Here is a 19286-nt window from a genome sequence, read left to right as displayed (position 1 = left end):
TGGTGGCATACACCTCGATGACACATCCAGCACCTGTGCTTCCTCACCAGCATCGTGACAGCAGCCAGGTCTTTTCCTGGGGAGACAAAAAAGAGAGAGGAGCTCTGAATCACTCAGTCATGCCTAACTCTTTGGGACCCCATGAACTGCAGTCTACCAGGCTCCTCTGTCCATGAGATTGTCAGGAGCTCTGAAGATCTGAATAAAAAAAGAGCATTGCTGTCCATCCTGGTGAGGATCAGTGGTTGGTATGGAGGGGGTTGGCAGGGAAGCACCAGCCTGCTCCTTATGCTGCCTTCACCAACCCATGTAGGCACGATGGGGAACCGCCTGCAAAGGATCAAGGTGGAGAACACGGAAGAGAACCGCCGGCAGTTCCGCGAGCTCCTGTTCACTGTGGACAGCTCTGTCAGCCAGAGCATCGGGGGTGTGATCCTCTTCCATGAGACCCTCTACCAGAAGGATGGCCAGGGAAAGCTGTTCAGAGACATCCTCAAGGAAAAAGGGATCGTGGTGGGAATCAAGGTGAATACATCTCACTCCTATCTCACCACAGCCACACTCACAACACAGAGGTTGGGACAGGGCCAACACGAGGAGCACTCTCATCATCTAATTGCTCTTCTCACTCCTTTCCATCCTCACCATCCCACTGAGAAACAGATCCTCCTCTTGACCTTTCCAGTACCTTCTTCTTTCAACCATTTTCCTACAAAGAACTTCATCACGTTGTGTCTCCATTTTCTCATTTTAAAAATGGGAATAATAGTACCTTCCTCATAAAGTTCTTATAAAAATAAAGTGAGCTTGTAAAACAGTGCCTGTCACACCATTATTATTTAGTTCATGGTAGTTATTACTGTTAAAACACTTAACTGTTCTACTGTAACTAGGTCTTCCAAAACTTCACGAACTTCTCAAGGGTGATCATCCGTATTTGTTGAGTGCTTACAACTCCAGGCGCTCATTTACTCCTCACAGCCTCTAGAGATAGACTCAATTATTATCCCTATTTTAGAGATGAGGCAAGAAAACAGAATTACAGGGAGGAGTATAACTTGTCCACAGCAAGGCAAAGTTGGAGCCAGTTCAAACCCAGACTGCTGCCTCTTGGGCTCATGACCATAGCCTCTGTTATGCTGACAGTAGAGGCTGCATCCCTATTCCTCTTAGCTCCTATGATAGCATAGGGCTTGATATGTGCAGTGCTCGATAAATGTCTCTTGAATAAATGAATGACTCATTTAAAGGCGGTGGCTCTTGTACGGGCACCTCTTCATCTCAGATGCTATCAGATTACTTCTTGCTTCTCAAGCTCCAGGCCTGTGCTTTCCATACTTTCCATCCTCTTAGTGTTGATATTCTTACACTGTTCTTTCCAGATAACTTCACTTCTACTGTGGACTGAATTGTGTCCCCTCAATGACTAGTGTACCTTCCTAATTCAACTCCTTAGTTTGTGAAAGATGAGAACTACTATTTAGCACCAGGGGCTCTGCTTGTATTTTCCAGGGACACCTGACACCTGCTAATTGTTAATTATTTATATTCACAGTTAGATCAAGGAGTTGCTCCGCTTGCAGGAACAAACAAAGAAACCACTGTTCAAGGTGAGGATTTTCCCCACTGATATGAATCATGCCAATATATGCCAGAAATCATGACAAGCAAAGAAGTGATGGAGGGAAACAAACTGTGAATATCACACTAGTTTTAGAGCCACACACCTGTTCTTCAGCCCCAGCTACTCTATTTAATAACTGTATGCCCTCAGGCTAGTCACTTAAATATTCTGAGTCTCCATTAAAGTGAGATAGCAATATCTACCTTGCAGAATAGTTGTGGGAATTAAAGTAGACAGTGCACATAAAATGCTTATCTTTCTCCCTCATGACTTGCAGGGCTTGATGGCCTTTCTGAACGCTGTGCTCAGTATAAGAAAGATGGTGCTGACTTTGGGAAGTGGCGTGCTGTGCTGAAGATTGACAACCAGTGTCCATCCCATCTTGCTATCCAGGAAAACGCCAACACCCTCGCCCGCTATGCCAGCATCTGTCAGCAGGTGCTCTTCCTTACCCTTGGCCTCAAATATAGTAGGCAAGAGTTTTCTTCAAAGCCCAACTTTCTAATTTTACTGTAACCATACATGATCCTTCCTTTTTTCTCACCACTATAATCTGATAGCGTTAAAAATTTTTTTTTTTACTACTTATACTAGGTGTGGTAGAGTAAGATTTGGTTCCACAAAGAATCAAATGAATCCAAAAGGCAAACATAATCAAGTGTGGCCTTCTACCAAAGCACTGTAAACTGAGTCTTGAAAGCAATCATCTCTTGAGGCCAGGGCATTTGCATGTCTATGCCCCACCGTGGCCAAGGACATGATCCTCTTAATCCTCAGCTCAAGGGTGACAGCCTTGATCTGTTTCCAATTCAAATAATTTGTTAGAGCATGGTAGCTTGATGCTAAAGTTTCCAACCTGTTGCAAAGTGCCTCTGGGATCCAACTTAAGTCTGACTGCTTGTGTGGGTACAGTGCTGGGGTTACCAGAATTGTGGGCACTTGGAGCTTCCCAATCAGAATTGAAAACATTGCTTGAATTCCTTAATTAACCCATACGAGAGGCATCCTTATTGGTGACTTTAGCTTGCCTGCCCTGAAAGGATGACATATAGGTTCTGAGGTAGTAGAATAGTCTCTAGAATGATATACAAAAATAGAGTTTGCATTTACTGTACCCCATTTCAAGGAAAACTTTTTTTTTTCCTCACTGTTCTTTTTTGGCTAAACCACAGATGCTCACTAGATATCCCATTAAATTTATTTTCATTGACTTTAAGTCATTTATAAGATATTTCTCCATAAGGGCTTCACCCTGTACCAGTTGGAATGTTAAATAACTTAAGGAAAAGATCCCAGTGAACAGAGCTTCATTCTGTCCCCTCCATTTTTCTCTTTAGAATGGTCTGGTACCCATTGTTGAACCAGAGGTAATTCCCGATGGCAGCCATGACATGGAACACTGCCAGTATGTTACTGAGAAGGTAAGTCTTAAACATAAAGATGGCAATGCCGGTTAAAAAATCTGTTTTACTACAGAAGTAAAAGACGCTGTTTTCCTGTACTTCTTGAAATTTTAGTTTTACGTCATTAAACACTTCTACGTACCACAAAAAAAAAAAAAAATCTGTTTTAAAGTAACAGTTGTTACTTATATATCCGCTGTTACATGTGAGGTATTCTACGGTTAGAAACATTATGCAGTGTTGAGAAGGTGAGGACGTATTATCAAACCTTCCACTTTTGGGGGCACATGGTACACTCCTGGTGAAAAAGCAGATCTGCATTACCAAGGCCAGGGTTTAAGCATCCATATTCCCAGTTGTGGGACCTGGGGCAAGTCATATTATCTTTTTGGACCTCATTTCCGTTATGTTTAAGAGATTTTAAAATAAGATGAGGCTTCCATGAGAAAATGTAATTAGAAGGTGATTTTTTCACATATGGCTTTCAAGGAAGCAGTGAGGGGCTTCTGGGAAGCAGAGCCATCCGGGTAGTCCATGCAGTGAGCAGTTAGGGGAGGGGCAGCAGGGACAGGCTGGCTTGGCTGTGATTTGCAGGCATCACCCTGATTGAGCCTGAGGGCTGGTTGGAAGCTTCAGGCAAGCAATGTGTGGGAATTCCTTCATCCTCCTTCCCTACAGTGTAGAAGAGCCATGGTCAGATGACTCTATGGCTGGCTCTGGGTTTCACCTATGTGGGTCTTTTGTCCTTCAGGTCCTGGCTGCTGTATACAAGGCCCTGAATGACCATCATGTTTACTTGGAGGGCACCTTGTTGAAGCCCAACATGGTGACTGCTGGACATGCCTGCACCAAGAAGTATACTCCAGAGCAGGTGGCAATGGCCACGGTTACAGCTCTCCACCGTACCGTTCCTGCAGCTGTGCCTGGTAAGATTTTCTTTCTTCTCTAACTTGAGGTCTTAGTCCTCACTCTTTGAAGGAGTGCCAGAAGCATTTGCATATGTCCAGGACTCTCCTTCCAGCCATGAAACAGATCTCTGCTATCTCACAGGTAGCCAACGCTTCCCCCTCAAACTCCATGATGCCACCTATCCTGAGTCCACCAAAATACATACAATCCATTGATTTCCTCGACATTTCACTGCCCTTTTATTTACTAAATCCCTTCTCTCCTCAGCCCAGCTAGCCTCAGCAAAGGCAAGCTAATTTCTCCAACCTAGTCCCATGCAAATCAAGTGGGGAAAAGATTGAGCCATGACGTTTCTTTTAGGCTCCTTGCTTGCTTTCTCAAGCAGGGTACAGAGCCAAGATTAGTGGAGTGGAATGGCTTCTCTCCTTCCAGGCATCTGCTTTTTGTCTGGTGGCATGAGTGAAGAGGATGCTACTCTCAACCTCAATGCTATCAACCTTTGCCCTCTACCAAAGCCCTGGAAACTAAGTTTCTCTTACGGACGGGCCCTGCAGGCCAGTGCACTGGCTGCATGGGGTGGCAAGGCTGAAAACAAGAAGGCAACCCAGGAGGCCTTTATGAAGCGGGCCCTGGTAAGACACTTCTTCTTATGTACCTAATCAAGTGGATTCTTGGGACCTGGCTCTCATTGCTTTCTTCAGGCCATGATGGACTCCAGAGAGTGTCTAGGTATTTGAAATTGTGGCGTTAGAGCTTAGTAGGAAAGTCAAGGTCAAGTTTTGACCTCTCCACACAGGGAGTATAATTGATGTTAGTAGATTGAAGGACAATTCCACAGAGACACTTTAGAGGGACAATGAGAGGGCCAAGGAATGAACATAGGATATCTTTCATTTTGAGAAGATGAAGAGGAGAAGCCACCAAGACAAGCAATGATTATATATATTAAGATGAACTAAGGATTCTAGGAACAAACAGAACGAAGTTTCAAAGGGTCAATAACAGCACCCTACAAAGAGGTTAAAAATAAAGGTGGGAAAAGGCTTTGGAGATACTGGCATTGAAGGGCATATCAATGACCCTCAACAAAACGGGTTCAATAAAGAAAAGGTGCCCATTCAAGATGCTTGTCAGAAAAAGACACAGAAAGGTTACCAGGAACAATGAGGACAAAGAAGGGTCTTATTCAACTACTAACATTCCTTTTTGAGTACATATGAACCAAGGATTGGGGTGAACAAAGCAGACACAGCCAGTGCCTTCAGGGGACTTAGAGTTTAGCCAAATAGGAAAGAGCTTGGCATGCTTAAATGTAAAGCAGAAGGATCGAGAGGAGAGATTAAAGATTAGGAAAGGACAGAAACTTAGAGGAAACAGTGCTACATGAGACAAAATGTTAAATACAGGTGGCAGAGTTGGTCTTAGAAAGGAGGGAAGAGATAGCAAAAAAGAAACAGAATGAGTTTGGAATCAAGTCTGTGGAGGTGGAGAGATGCAGTGGTTGATCATTGATTACAGGTGAGGGCATCTGTTGAGAGTGATAAGGGAATGGAGATTTTGGTCTTCACAGTGAGGAACTTGGAATAGTTGTTGAAGTAGTTGCTAGGAAATTGACCAGAGGTTATGGCCAAGCATCAAGCAAGGCACAGTTGAAATGAATTTGTTTGGTACGTTAAATTAGATCCTGAATGTTCCCGACAGCATGTAGGATGATTCAGATCAGCCTAAATGGGAAAGAGCAGGGTTGAAGAATCAGAGTTTAACAGGGAGATGGAACAAATTTGAGTCATAGCCTTAACCAGCTTGCTGCTGATGATGAGAGGGGAGCCTGGGCAAAGAATCAGGCATAGCCAAAATTTTGATGATAAGGCACTAAAGGAAAGGAAGGCTACAGAGAAGCTAAAAACATCATCTCAGAGGTGTAAGAGAGGTGTGAGATTTTAGAGGTAGTGCTTTACCTTTTGGTGATGATGGGTGTGGCTCTGCTGGTGTGTGGCTGATGAGGTGGGAAGATATAGCAAATATGATGAAGGGATTATGCAAGTAAGGGTTAGCCACACAAAAGAAGGGATGCTAAGCTTGTCATCTAGAACAGTGGTTCTCAAGTTGAGCATGCATCCAAATCACCCGACGGAGAAGGCGATGGCACCCCACTCCAGTATTCTTGCCTGGAAAATCCCATGGACTGAGGAGCCTGGTAGGCTGCAGTCCATGGGGTCGCAAAGAGTTGGACACAACTGAGTGACTTCCCTTTCACGTTTCACTTTCATGCATTGGAGAAGGAAATGGCAACCCACTCCAGTGTTCTTGCCTGGAGAATCCCAGGGACAGGGGAGCCTGGTGGGCTGCCGTCTCTGGGGTCGCACAGAGTCGGACACGACTGAAGCGACTTAGCAGCAGCAGCAGCAGCCAAATCACCTGAAAGGTATGTTAAAATGCAGGTGGCTGTACCCAGCCACTGAGTTTCTGATTCAGAAGATCTGGGGTTAAGCTGGAGAATTTCCATTTCTAACAAGTGCTTAATTAGGTCCATGAAACCTAACTTTGAAAATCATTGTAGATGTAGAAATAAGTCCTGGAGAGATCAGAAAATGGCAACAGTGACTTGAAGACAGGTACTGTTAAGTGGCATTTGAGTGTTATGACAGGTTTCATAATTCTGAAGTCAACTTTAATTGGAATTTACACAGGGTATCAAATGATACTACAATAACAACTACATAAAAATTATATATTCTTATGGACAAATATATGTAGAAAATGTAAAACTTATTAAATTTTTTTTTTCTTTTTGCTATAGTGAAGCTTCAGCTACACTTGCCTGATGTTTGGCAATATGTCTGGTCATTTTCCTAGCAGACTACTCAACTACTATTCCAAGGTTCCCAAATTGGAACTGAGATTTCCTTTTCCCGATCACTGTATGAGTGAGAAGTTTCTCAGTTTTAATTTCTAGGATGGCTGTTGCAGTATTGCTGGTGCTAAAAAGAAATCTTCTTAGTTACACAAAGTTCAGGCTTGCCTGAGAAATGCTCAGAAAACTGGAATTTTAAAAAGGAAGTAAGGATAAAAGCATAAAAGGAAGAAATGGTATCAGCAGCAATATTTAGCAAAACCACTGTATGGATGAAAAATCTCCATGAAGGTGTAGCTGGTTTCAAATGAGAAGCAAGGAGGATGAAGCGCAGGTTGCTCTAACTCGGTCTCCTCTCTCACACTTGTGTTTCAGGCTAACAGCCAGGCAGCCAAAGGACAGTATGTTCACATGGGTTCTTCTGGCTCTGCTTCCACCCAGTCGCTCTTCACTGCCAGCTATACCTACTAGAACCCGAGGCTGACCAGCTTGGCTCTGGTGCTCTAGGTGTCTTGGTAGGAGGGCTGAAAGGAAACAACGACTTTTTGACTGACCCTGGAAATTAGATGAAATTAGGTTGCAAACTGCTGGAAACACAACACATGTTAATTTCTTAGACACAAGTGGAAAAAAATCAGTTATGGAAACATAAATCTGAATATCAGGGATCTGATGAAATCTCACCCAATGGTTTCCTTACAATGCTTCTAGCTCCCCACCCAAAGTGTCTATCTAAGAAGAGAACAGACTTTAAAAGAGAACCAGCTCTCCATCCAGATCACCAAATGAAACACCTCCCAAGCCGAGTGCAGAGAAGCTCATCTTATTAAACAGTCTTAGCAGTGGTAGGTTATGAAGGCAACAGCTGCAACCAAAAAAGGAAATAAAATGTTCTACAAACCTTCGGTTCATATCAGGTTTTACTTTGTGCTCATGCTTTCAAAGGACTTGATACATTTCATTACCTTTGACTCTACAGACCTGACTGCCATTAGCGTCAGGATCCTCAACACTGGTTACTTGTTGGATTAACCTGGCAAAATTAAAAAACCCAGGATGCTCAGGCCACGCTCCAGCCAAGTTTGAGAACTACCAAGCTAGATTTCAAGTTTGAGGGTATTTAGAAATGAAGGCTATTCATAATGTGAAGCAAGCTACATTGTAAAATGATTCCAAACAACATAAGGAGTGTAATAAAGCAATCACTGTGATGCTGATGCTTGGAACATTCCTCATCAGATGGCACAGGTTTGGTGGCACAGGACTGCATCTTCCTCTGCACATCCAAGCACACCACGTAGTTTTGCAGAAAGTAATATTCACATAATTATGCTTATTGGCTTCTGATTTTCAGAATTAACCTATAAAAGCATTAAAGACAACCATAGTTACAAGAGAGAATTTAATTATAACTTTGGACAATGTAATAGTAATGATTTTGGTGAAAAAAAAAGTGATGTTTTAGCTGAGAGGAGCTGAGAAATTCAAGGGGGAGAAGACGTGGAGGAAAGCAAAGAAAACAGTAATTTACTTAATGGGGAGTTAGGCTACTACTTGAAATTGATGGATTAAGAAGTAGTGCTTGAAAAAAAGTGCTTTGAGTCTATTAAAATACAAGGGAAATGGATTTAATCATTAAAATATTCCTACCTATAACAAAAATATAGGAGAAGGTAGTAAACTAAATTCTTTGTCTGGAAGACAAAGTTTTCTAAATATTACTTAGAGTGGATAAATTAGGAAGTAGAGGTATAAACATATGATTTAGAGGAATAAGACAGAATTAATTCAAAGGGACTTCTGTGGGAAAAAACTTGGGAATGGGACACAGGGAAGATGTTTACTTATGTGCTTCTACAACGTTTGAGTGTTTCTTTCCATGGGGCTGTATTACTTTTCTAAAAACAACTACTAATATATTCATATAAACAATTCAAACCTACTTAGAGGTTATTTAATCCAAGGCTCTCATTCTACAGATAATAAAACCGAATCTAGAGAAATTAAATTACTTGAGACAGTCATACATTTAGGGGTTTAGGGTAAAGCTGAGAGATTAGAATTTAGGTCTTTTTCTCCTATAATGGACACACAGTCAGGGAAGAAGGTAAGGGCAGGGCAACAGGCTGTGTTCAGTACCTCTGCCACCAGCACTATTGATCTTTTAGATTTCTTTTTGCATTCATCTGCTCAATCATCAGCAAGTAGTTGATGTGCTAAACTGTCCTAAATGCTGGTAACACTTGATGTGACAAAGCTTTCCTGCCAGAAATTTTTTATCTAGAGCTTATTCAGCTTCCCTAGTGGCTCAGACAGTAAAGAATCTGCTTGCAATGCAGGAGACATGGGTTTGATCCTGGTGTTGGAAAGATCCACTGGAGAAGGAAATCACTACCCACTCCAGTGTTCTTGCCAGGACAGAGGAGCCTGGCAGGCTACAGTCCATGGGACTGCAAAGAGTCAGACATGACGGAGAGACTAACATTTTCATTTATTCAGCGTCACTGACCCTAAGTTGTAAAGAAACCTCTCAGATTCTCATTTGTGGTTGGGTAGAAATTTATAATCAAGGTTGAGCTATTTATATCTTTTGGTCAAGGCTGAATTACATTACACTGTGGGTGAGGATTTATATAATGAATTTTCCCTGGCTATCTGATGTATTTTCCTGACTGCAGTTGTCTTTGAAATCTCAACCCCAGTAATTTCCTTCACTCACAGTAATATGAAGACAAATGTTACAAACTTAAGTTCCTATTAACTGTGTGGTCACTGAGTGAATGTATTAGTTGTGTCCTAGTTTTTGGTACACTGTCAGATTTATTCTAGGAGTTACTGAAAGTCTACTAAAAATAAAACCTGGTACCAGGCACTGAAAGTTAAGTAAGAAAAGTTTCAGCTTTAGAGTAGCTATGATATTTGCATACCAAGCAATTAAATTTGAGTAGCTAAGCCAGAAACACAAATGCCACTGACTGTGGGTTGGGAAGTGGGGAGGAGAGTCTATCAATATGGCTGGGTGCAGAAAGGGAGGAGGTGACATTTAGTTTGGACATCACAGGATGGCAAAAGCAAAGGAACTCTTAGAAAAGGAACTGCCTTTGTATGAGGAAACATTTGAATAATTCACTGGGAGGAGATGGGACTTCGAAGGCATAAGTAGCAAAAGCTCAGGCCACAAAATAATTACTGAATGCTGGAAGGAATAATAAAAAGGAATTTGGTTTTGCTATGAAAAGGAAGAGGGAGAGAAGTGAGGGAAGAGGCTGGGAAATGAGAGACGGGAAAGAGAAGGCAGGGAAAGGCTAGGGCAATGTGGAATTGTGGGGATGTCTAAAAGACTTCTGAGAAGGAGAGAAATATCAACCAATCTAAACCTATTTGTCTTCTCGAGAGCAAGGGCTGAGTTTCACATATGAGTCCACATCATCCTTCACAAAACCAAGATGCTGAGATGATTCATAATGTGAATTGATTTAGCAGAAGCCAGCTGTAACAATGAGAATATATGCTTCTAGAAACTTGCAGAAATCTTGAAGCAGGCTTTGGGCAAATCAGGAATGGGACTTCTAGACCATATGATCTAGCTGTGCTGGGGTAAGAGTCTCCAGCTGACACTGACATTTCATTCACAGCAACAATGGAGGAAACTGGCATCCAGTGTGCTAGGGAATTCTTCAAGGTCACATAACCTGTAGTGAGACTTAGGCTGGTGTGATCTGCGAAGTCCTATGGGAAGGCAGTGCTCATAGGGAAGCACAGGTTCTGGAGTCCGACAGTCTAGGTTCCAATGCTGGCTCTGCTGCTTCCTAGTCGTGTGACCTTGGACACCTTATACAACCTTTCTGTGGTCAGTTCCTTCCTCTCCAAAATAATAGTATCATGAATTATTGAGAGATTAAATGAGTCAATACATCTCAGTGACACATTTAGAATCTCTTATCCACAACTCTGAAATCCAAAAAGCTTTAAAAACCAAAAATTTTCTCAAAAGTTTACAGCAAATTATTTGGTAGCAAACCCTAACTCAAGAATGTGATCTTGATTCCACTTGATGGGAAGCAGAAATGTGTCTGATGATAGGAGCTGACTCAGACCCTGTAGAGGGGATGATGAAATACATAGCATAAATATATATTTGCTCTCTAAAATATAAAAAATTTGATTTGTGAAACATATATGTTCTCAAAGCTCTCAGATAAAGAATTGTGAAGCTGTTTTTTAGAACAATATCTGCTATACTTCTAGAATAACAGATGAACTTTCCATGCTCTGGAGTCCCAAGGCTCATGTAATCCTACGAATTCCCTAAGCATATTTTTTACGGAAGATAAATTAAGAGACAGGAGTAACAGCAAAGCTCAACAGTCAGTTACAGCTCTGTTTTCATCACTCGAATATGGTTTTCTGGCTGTAACACACTCTGTCCTAAGGCTCCTGAAATAGTCTAACACTCAGAACTGGGTGCCACTATATGTAGACATATATAAAATCAGTCAGCAAGTATTCATTTAGCACTACTGTATGCTTGGTGCTGAAAATAATACTATATCATCCTTATATGCCTACCATTGAAATGAGGAAGGCAAGGATACAGTTAGGAAACAAAATGATATACAATAATATGCTAAATTACACTGGTATAGGTAAGGTGCTAAAATCAAAAGAGGTGGTATGAATTGCAGACAGTTTATTGCTAGTTGTATGATCTTTGGATCTTGAGTCTCAGTTTTCCCATCTGTAAAAATAGGTTTGCTGTTAGATTAGCAATATTTTTTGTAAAGTGCCAGATATATAAGTCATGAATAAATATTTTATTTTTTCTCTGTCAGTTGGCTCTTAAAAGAATGGTAAAGGCAGTTGAGTGGAAGTGAAGATGAATTGACCATGTCCTGATTAGAGTACAGATTGTATATTTTGAGGAAGTTGTGGGAAATTAGATTAAAATGGTAAGAAATTAGATTAAAATGGTGAGGCCAAGTGGAGTGGCACAGTGGGGTGGGTGGCAGGGATATTAGGAAAAGTTTTGCCTTAAAGTAATGAGAAATGGGGACCCTTGAGTAATCTTTGATCAGGGAATAACATAATAGAAGAGTATTGCTGAAAATTAGTTTTTATACTGTAGACTATCGGGAGGAAACTGGGAGCCAGCTAAGTGGGCATAATAGCAAATCAACATAGAGCCGAGCCTCTGGGTGGCAGAAGTCAGTGAGTGGATGTGACATCTTTATTTTGATTTTAAAATATTTATTGTTTTCATTTATTTGACTGTGCCGGTCATTTGGTTGCAGCACTCAGGATCTTTGCTGCAGTATGCAGGATCTTGAGTTGCAGAATGTGGGATCTAATTCCCTGAGCAGGGATAGAACTTAGGCCACCTGCATTGGGAGCATGGAGTCTTAGCCACTGGATCTCCATAGAAGTCCCTAACATGACATCTTTAGGTTGGGAAAAACAACCTCAGACTCTCCTTATGTAGCATAGCTATTTACCATCCTAATAAATCTGTTTTACTGGAACTTGAAAGGCAAGCACTGGGATAAATGAAAATTCAAAATTCTTTTACATCTAATTCTCAAAAAGAGGCTGATGGGCGTGCATAGACTTAGCCCTCTGAGTATGGTGGCACAGTGAAATATAGAGCATCTTCTAAGCACATAACTAATTCTTCTGGTAGTTCACAGCAACCAGCGGTATGCTGCAGTCCGAGGTCTCAGGTGTGCCCTCTTCAGATGTCCAAGGTCAAGGCATCTTTGTGCGGCCACATCCAGAGTTTCCTTGTCCGGCCCTGGTTTTCCCTGGGGGAATTTACAGGTCAGAGTGCAGTGGATCCAGGGACACAATGACTATCATGTGATAAAGAGGTTTATCTTAGCCATTGGACTGATATCAGAAGTACGTTCTTGAGAACATGGCTCTTGGACTGAAAATAGCACAGGCAAAATTATGAACTATGTTTTATTTGTGCAAAATGTATCAAAACTAGGTGTCTTGGAAAGCTGGGTGATTTTCTTTTTTACTGGCAGTCTTTCCGCTGTGGAATACATATGATTTACTATTCACTCCCCAGTGAATGAGAATAAAGGACTTCCCGGTGCCACTATATAACTAATACCTGGCAGATATTTTTTAAAAATACATTTTAATTGGACTTGTCCCATTTGCACAGTAAATATATCTGTCCTTTTTCTATTTGGCCATGCTTATAGCCAAATAAGCTATAGCTTATAGCTCAGACAGTAAAGAAATCACCTGTAATGCAGAAGAGGTGGGTTCGATCCCTTTGTCAGGAAGATCTCCTGGAGAAGGAAATGGTGACCCACTCCAGTATTCTTCCCTGGAGAATCCCATAGACAGAGGAGCCTGGCGGGCTACACTCCATGGGGTCATAAAGAGTTGGACATGACTGAGCAACTAACACATTGTTATAGAGAAAGCTTTGGTGGTGGTGGTTTAGTTGCTCAGTCGTGTCCGACTCTTGAGACCCCATGGACTACAGCCTGCCAGGCTTCTCTGTACATGGGATTCTCCAGGCAAGAATACTGGAGTGGGTTGCCATTTCCTTCTCAACTCAGCCCTACCAATACCCAAGGCCACAAAACAATTTTGAAGGAGGTAGAGAAGGAAGATGAAGGATAAAAATTACAAATGAGGAACAGTAACTTCAAAAAATGATTGGAATATCTTTTTTTTAATTGAGATTTACTCTGCAAGTAAATATCATACTCAACTGGGTATGCTGGGTATGCCCCTAGATTTGCTGCTGCTATCTTTCTTTAGGAAGACAGATGAAAATGAAAGGCCTCACTCATCAAAATTACAAAGAAATGGAGTATTACAGTAGTTAGCTTCCTTTTTTATTTTCTTTTTGCCAGCAAAGACTCCTTTCACCTACTCTATTTATGTATTTGGCCACACTGCATGTCTTGTGGGATCTCAATTTCCCAACCAGGAATTGAATCCAGGCCCATAGCAGTGAAAGGGCCAAGTCCATTCGACCACCAGGGAATTCTCTCACCTGCTCATTTTAAACTGTTATCTACTATGATGAAAATGTTATATTTCAATTCTGGTGGACTAACAAATATCAGTGAAACATTGTTTCTGGGTATGTCTGTGAAGGTGTTTCTGAAACAGAGTTGCATATTAAGTCTGTAGACTGAGTGAAGATTGCCTTCAATAATGCTGAGTGCATTACCCAATTTGTTGAGGGTCTGAATCAAGCAAAAAGGTGATGGAGGGCAAATTTGCTCTCTGCCCAAGTGGGGCATCCATCTTCTCTCTTTGGACATCAGTGTTTCCGGTTCTTAGGCTTCTTTGGATTCAGACTGAATTACACCATTGGCTTTCATAGTTCTCCAACATATGGAGAGCATGCCATGGGACATCATATATTCTAATCACATGTGCTGTGCTATGCACAGTTGCTAAGTCATGTCTGATCCTTTGCATCTGCGTGGACTGTAGCCTGCAAGGCTCCTCTGTTAATGGGATTTTCCAAGCAAGAATACTGGAGTGGGTTGCCATTTCCTACTCCAGGGGATCTTCCCGACTCAGGGACTGAAGCTGCGTATCTTGCATCTCCTGCATTGGCAGGCTGATTCTTTACCACTGTACCACCTGGGAGCCCAATTCCTATAATCTATCATTCTGTTGTTTAGTTGCTCAGTTGTATCTGACTCTTTGCAACCCCATGAACTGTAGCCCACCAGGCTCCTTTCTCCATGGACTTTCCGAGGCAAAACTACTGGAGTGGGTTTCCATTTCCTTCTCCAGGGGATCTTCCTGACCCAGGGTTTGAACCTGCATCTCCACACCTCCTGCTTTGCAGAGAGATTCTTTACTGCTGAGTCACTAGGGAAGCTCCTATCTATATATCTATCCTATTGGTTTATTGGTTCTTTTTCTCTGGAGAACCCCAAAACATCTCATATTTTGCTTCATTTGCTTTAACCCTAATTTTCTTTCTGACTGTTCCATGTGTTAATTCCCACAAGGAATCTGAATAATGCCATAAAAGCCAATGCAGGAGACACAAGAGATGTGGGTTCAGTCCCTGGGTTGGGAAGAGTCCCTGGAGTAGGAAATGGCAACCTGCTCCAGTATCCTAGCCTGGAAAACTCCATGGACAGAGGAGCCTGGAGGACTAGAGTCCATGGGGTTGCAGAATTGGACAAGACTGAGAGACTGAGCACACAATTAAAAGTTCAGCCTTTTCCTTCAGCTGGGCCCTAAATAAAACCCCAAAAGCCCTCCCCAAGTTTTTGATTGGTTCTTTCCTGTTGTCCATAATGGCTACTCAAAACTGTCACTATTGACAAGGTTCCCAACTCTACTGCTCATGGTAGTCACCCCTCTTCCTTTCCTCTCATGAATTTGACTATTTTTGGAAAATGGGTCATCTCAAGTGTATTCCATTGCTTTCTCTTCCCTCAAAGTGAAAGTTGCTCAGTGGAGTCCAACTCTTTGAACCCCATGGACTATATACAGTCCATGGAATTCTCCAGGCCAGAATACTGGAGAGGGTAGCCATTCCCTTCTCTATATCTTCCCAACCCAGGGATTGAACCCAGGTCTCCGGCATTGCAGGTAGATTATCAGCTGAGCCACCAGAGAAGCCCTCTCTTCCCTCAGCCAGACACTAAATCTGTACTCTTTACTTTTCTCCCAATTGGGAGGAAAAAAGCTGTCATAATAAGTCCTCCCATTAGGGCTAAAATTCATCTTTGCTTATCTAATAATACAATTTTCAGCTGCTCTCCCTTATCTTCAGTTTCTCCCTCAACTGGTTATCTATTCAGAATGGAAAAATACTCAAGTTTTGCTCTTTAAAAATTTTCCCTTCTTTTTATTCCCTTTTACAGACCAGTAAAATTAAGAATCGGAGAAGGCAATGGCACCCCACTCCAGTACTCTTGCCTGGAAAATCCCATAGACTGAGGAGCCTGGTAGGCTGCAGTCCATGGGGTTGCTGAGAGTTGGACATGACTGAGTGACTTCATTTTCACTTCTCACTTTCATGCATTGGAGAAGGAAATGGCAACCCACTCCAGTGTTCTTGCCTGGAGAATCCCAGGGACGGGGAAGCCTGGTGGGCTGCCATCTCTGGGGTCGCGCAGAGTCGGACATGACTGAAGCGACTTAGCAGTAGCAGCAGCAAAATAATAATCAAAAAATGTTGTCATGTTTTTAAAACTAAAGACATACAGTCACAGACCAAAATTACTATTATTTCATGAAAGGACTTTTTTATTTCTAAGTGGGGCATTATTTCAGAATAAGGTTAAGATCTTGAATCAATTTAGCTTTAACAGACATTATATTGTCCTTGTTTTACCATTTGAATGTAGACGTTACCTTTTCACCATGAATTTACAGTATTTGAGAATTGATGTACTCTTCAGACACTATTTAAGCCCCTGAAAACTGGCTCTTCTCTATTTCAGAAGTTGTTCTTACAGAACTCATTAACGACTTTCTAATTATCCAATCTAAAGGACACCCTTCAACCCTATTTGACATCTCTGCAGCACTCTTCCAGGTCACTTCCCTGTACCAGTTATCACTATGTACTGGGTTTCCCAGGTGGTGCTAGTGGTCAAGAACCCACCTGCCAATGCAGAAGATATAAGATGTGGGTTTGATCCTGGGATTGGGGATTTCCTGGAGGAGGGTATAGCAACCCACTCCAATATTCTTGCTTGGAAAATTCCACTGACAGAGGAGCCTGGCAGGCTATGGTCCATAGGGTTACAGAGTTGGACACGACTGAAGTGACTAAGCATGCACACACTGGGTTTTCCACATTTCTGGCTGTTTCTCAGTCTCCTTTGAATCTTTCCCCAGTCACTCAACAAGGCTGGCCCTCAGGATTCTGCTCTGGATTTATTTTCTCCTTAAATCTTAATTCATTTCTGTGTCTAAGCACTGGTGAATTCCTAAATCAAATTCTAATCCAGATCTTCCCTATGCACCATATCTACATCTCCAATTATCTTTAGACATCTCTCACAGACCAAACATTAAATGCTCAAAAACTTGAGTAATTAATCTCCTCATTCCACACTAGGTGCACCTTCTTCCTCCTCCATCCTCAGGATTGAGTACCAACCAGCCAAACCCACTCCGAATCTTTACTCTTCTTCAGCCTTTCTCATCCAACTAGCAATCAAGTTTTACTCTGCATTTTTCAAGTTCATATCCTTCTTTCATCTGGCCTTAAAGGTACCACAACCTCTCAACAGTACTACTCTTAAGAGACTCTTTGAAGTTAACATGGAAACGACAGGCCCTTGAACCCTTCCTCTGTGCAATTTTCTGAGGTTAAGATCCCCAGATCTAAGAAAGGTCAAGAACCAGTTTTTTCTGGCCTATTCATTTCCACATCAGCTCGAGTTAAAATGAGGGCACCACAAGATGTGTGTATATTTGGAAAGGTACACAAGAATCTGGGGTACCTGTAATATTTCTTAAGTGGAGTACTAGTTATTTAGGGGTTTACTTGTGAAAACTGAACTGTATTCTTAAAATGTGTCCTTACTCAACATATCATAAATAGAAGAAAAACATTACCATGGGATTTTAGGCAGAAACCAAGTCCTGTCTCTTAAGCATGATGCTTGTTTATGGGCAGTCTTGCCTCTTGTCACATTCCTATCACGAGTTCACTCTGTAGCTACCAGATCCTCTCACAACCCTGTTTTCAGACAATATTCATCTTTTCTAGAACTCGATTGTCTCATCTTAGGCGTCATTTCCTCCTGAAAGATTCAACTTTCTCCTTCCCAGTCTTCTACAAACTTCATATCCCTCTCTAAAACCCCCTGCCTATTTCTATCATTTTCTTGGAAAAAAGTAGTGTATACTGCAGTGGACTTGCTTAAAAACCAAAACAAAAACCTTTCTGGCTATGCTTTTTTTGTAACCAATGAACTGAACACATAAGAACCATTTCATTGTTACTGGAATTTGGAGCTAAGATGCAAGATTCACATTCAAGTATGTTAAAAATTATGTACTTTTAGTGGGAACACCTCGAACCATGGCCCCAAATTACAGTGAAGTCAACAGCCAGAACTTCTGCTCAGCTAGATAACCATACATGAAACAATGCAAGTTCAGCAAAAAGCAGAGAAAATGTTTAGTGTGCATGCAGCAAAACTACACTTTGCATTAGGTTTTCAAAATAGAGAACAGGTCTAAGAACCCCATTATTAGTTGTGAACCTGGGCTGGGGAACGACTGGTGCAGAAAAAGTAGAATGTCTAGGTTATAGGAGAAAGCGAGGTCTTTTGCTTCAACTATTAAGAAATCTAGAATAAGAGTGTGCTGGTGATTTGGAATTAGGAATGAAAGACTTAACCTCAATTGAACTATCCCAGAAAAGGTAACTAGTCAGAAGTAGAACAAATGAGAGCAATTAAAATTCTTGATTCTAATTTTTAAATGCAGTAATGCACTTGATAGATTTTACAATGGAGAAATAAACTCTTACACAAAGCAAAAAACAAATCATATTTAATGACTAGAACAAATGAATTATAGGTTTATAATAACCATTAACTAAGGGAAGCCCTAGAACCAGAAATAAAGATTGCATGCAAAGTCTGGTTACCATAAAAACCAAAGCATACCAAAATATCTGTTTCCTAGCATAGACTCCAGGTCTTTTTATTTCCAACTCTCAGTAATCAAAATATTTACACTTTCACATGCTACTGGTAGTAGAGGAATAAGATTTAGTCTGTCTAGGACTACAAGTATCTTTCACAGAATGGAGCACACAAAAAGAACAGCGTCTTCCTCTACCTTTTTGGGCCCATCTTAGAGGAAAAAAAGGCACTCCCAAAGGTTCCTTGGTAACACCTTTGCTAGGTTACATAATCTTTACATGTAAAATTAATGGTCCACTAATTTCACAGATCTGGGAACCACATGGCATTGGAACTGCCTTTAACCCACATGCCAAACCAGCTTTAACAAGGACAACAGCTTTGGATGTCAGTTCTTAAACAAAAATGGGGGCTTTGTTTTCTTGAAAACATAATCATATGTTTAACTACTGAACTTTGGCATACACAGCCAAACATATTGTGGAACTACAAGAACCACCATATATTTCGGTGCCAGAGGACTGAGTTTTCTAACATCAGCTGCTTCCAACTCCCCTAGGCATATGCAACTTTGTTGTTCTCCCTTTTATTAATTATAATTAAGTGCTCTGAACTTGGGTTTAACCTCTCCACTGAGAGATCTGGAAAAAAAAAAAAAAAAGATGCTTAAATTACTGAGTCTTTCTCTGATCAAAATGAAGAATAATGAAGTCTTCAACTGCATGTGGGCAGCTGCCTATTATTCACAGAATCTTTAGAAACCATGTGCCTGAGGCCAAACAGAATCTGCTTTGATCACTAAGTGTGACTCACACTGAGCCATACTGAAACTGCACTTGGGTACCTGGTCTCAAGTCAAACTGAACTTAAGTATTTCTCCACAT

General features: G+C 41.4%; 1 protein-coding gene across 3 annotated transcripts in view; it reads left to right on the top strand.

The window, feature by feature from the left end:
* The window catches only part of PGAP4 (post-GPI attachment to proteins GalNAc transferase 4), a 65338-nt gene extending 57714 nt beyond the window's left edge, over positions 1–7624 (top strand). For all 3 annotated transcript variants that reach the window (XM_052644732.1, XM_052644730.1, XM_052644729.1), the window contains 7 exons: positions 314–525; positions 1556–1610; positions 1902–2062; positions 2962–3045; positions 3779–3953; positions 4369–4568; positions 7166–7624. In XM_052644732.1, coding sequence (XP_052500692.1) covers positions 314–525; positions 1556–1610; positions 1902–2062; positions 2962–3045; positions 3779–3953; positions 4369–4568; positions 7166–7261 — 983 coding nt within the window. In that variant the 3' untranslated portion in view covers positions 7262–7624. The remainder of the gene's footprint in view (positions 1–313; positions 526–1555; positions 1611–1901; positions 2063–2961; positions 3046–3778; positions 3954–4368; positions 4569–7165) is intronic.
* Positions 7625–19286: the final 11662 nt, after the last annotated feature.

Source organism: Budorcas taxicolor, chromosome 8, assembly GCF_023091745.1.
Source record: "Budorcas taxicolor isolate Tak-1 chromosome 8, Takin1.1, whole genome shotgun sequence".
Lineage (NCBI taxonomy): Eukaryota > Metazoa > Chordata > Mammalia > Artiodactyla > Bovidae > Budorcas > Budorcas taxicolor.
This window is presented reverse-complemented; position numbering and strand designations above follow the sequence as displayed.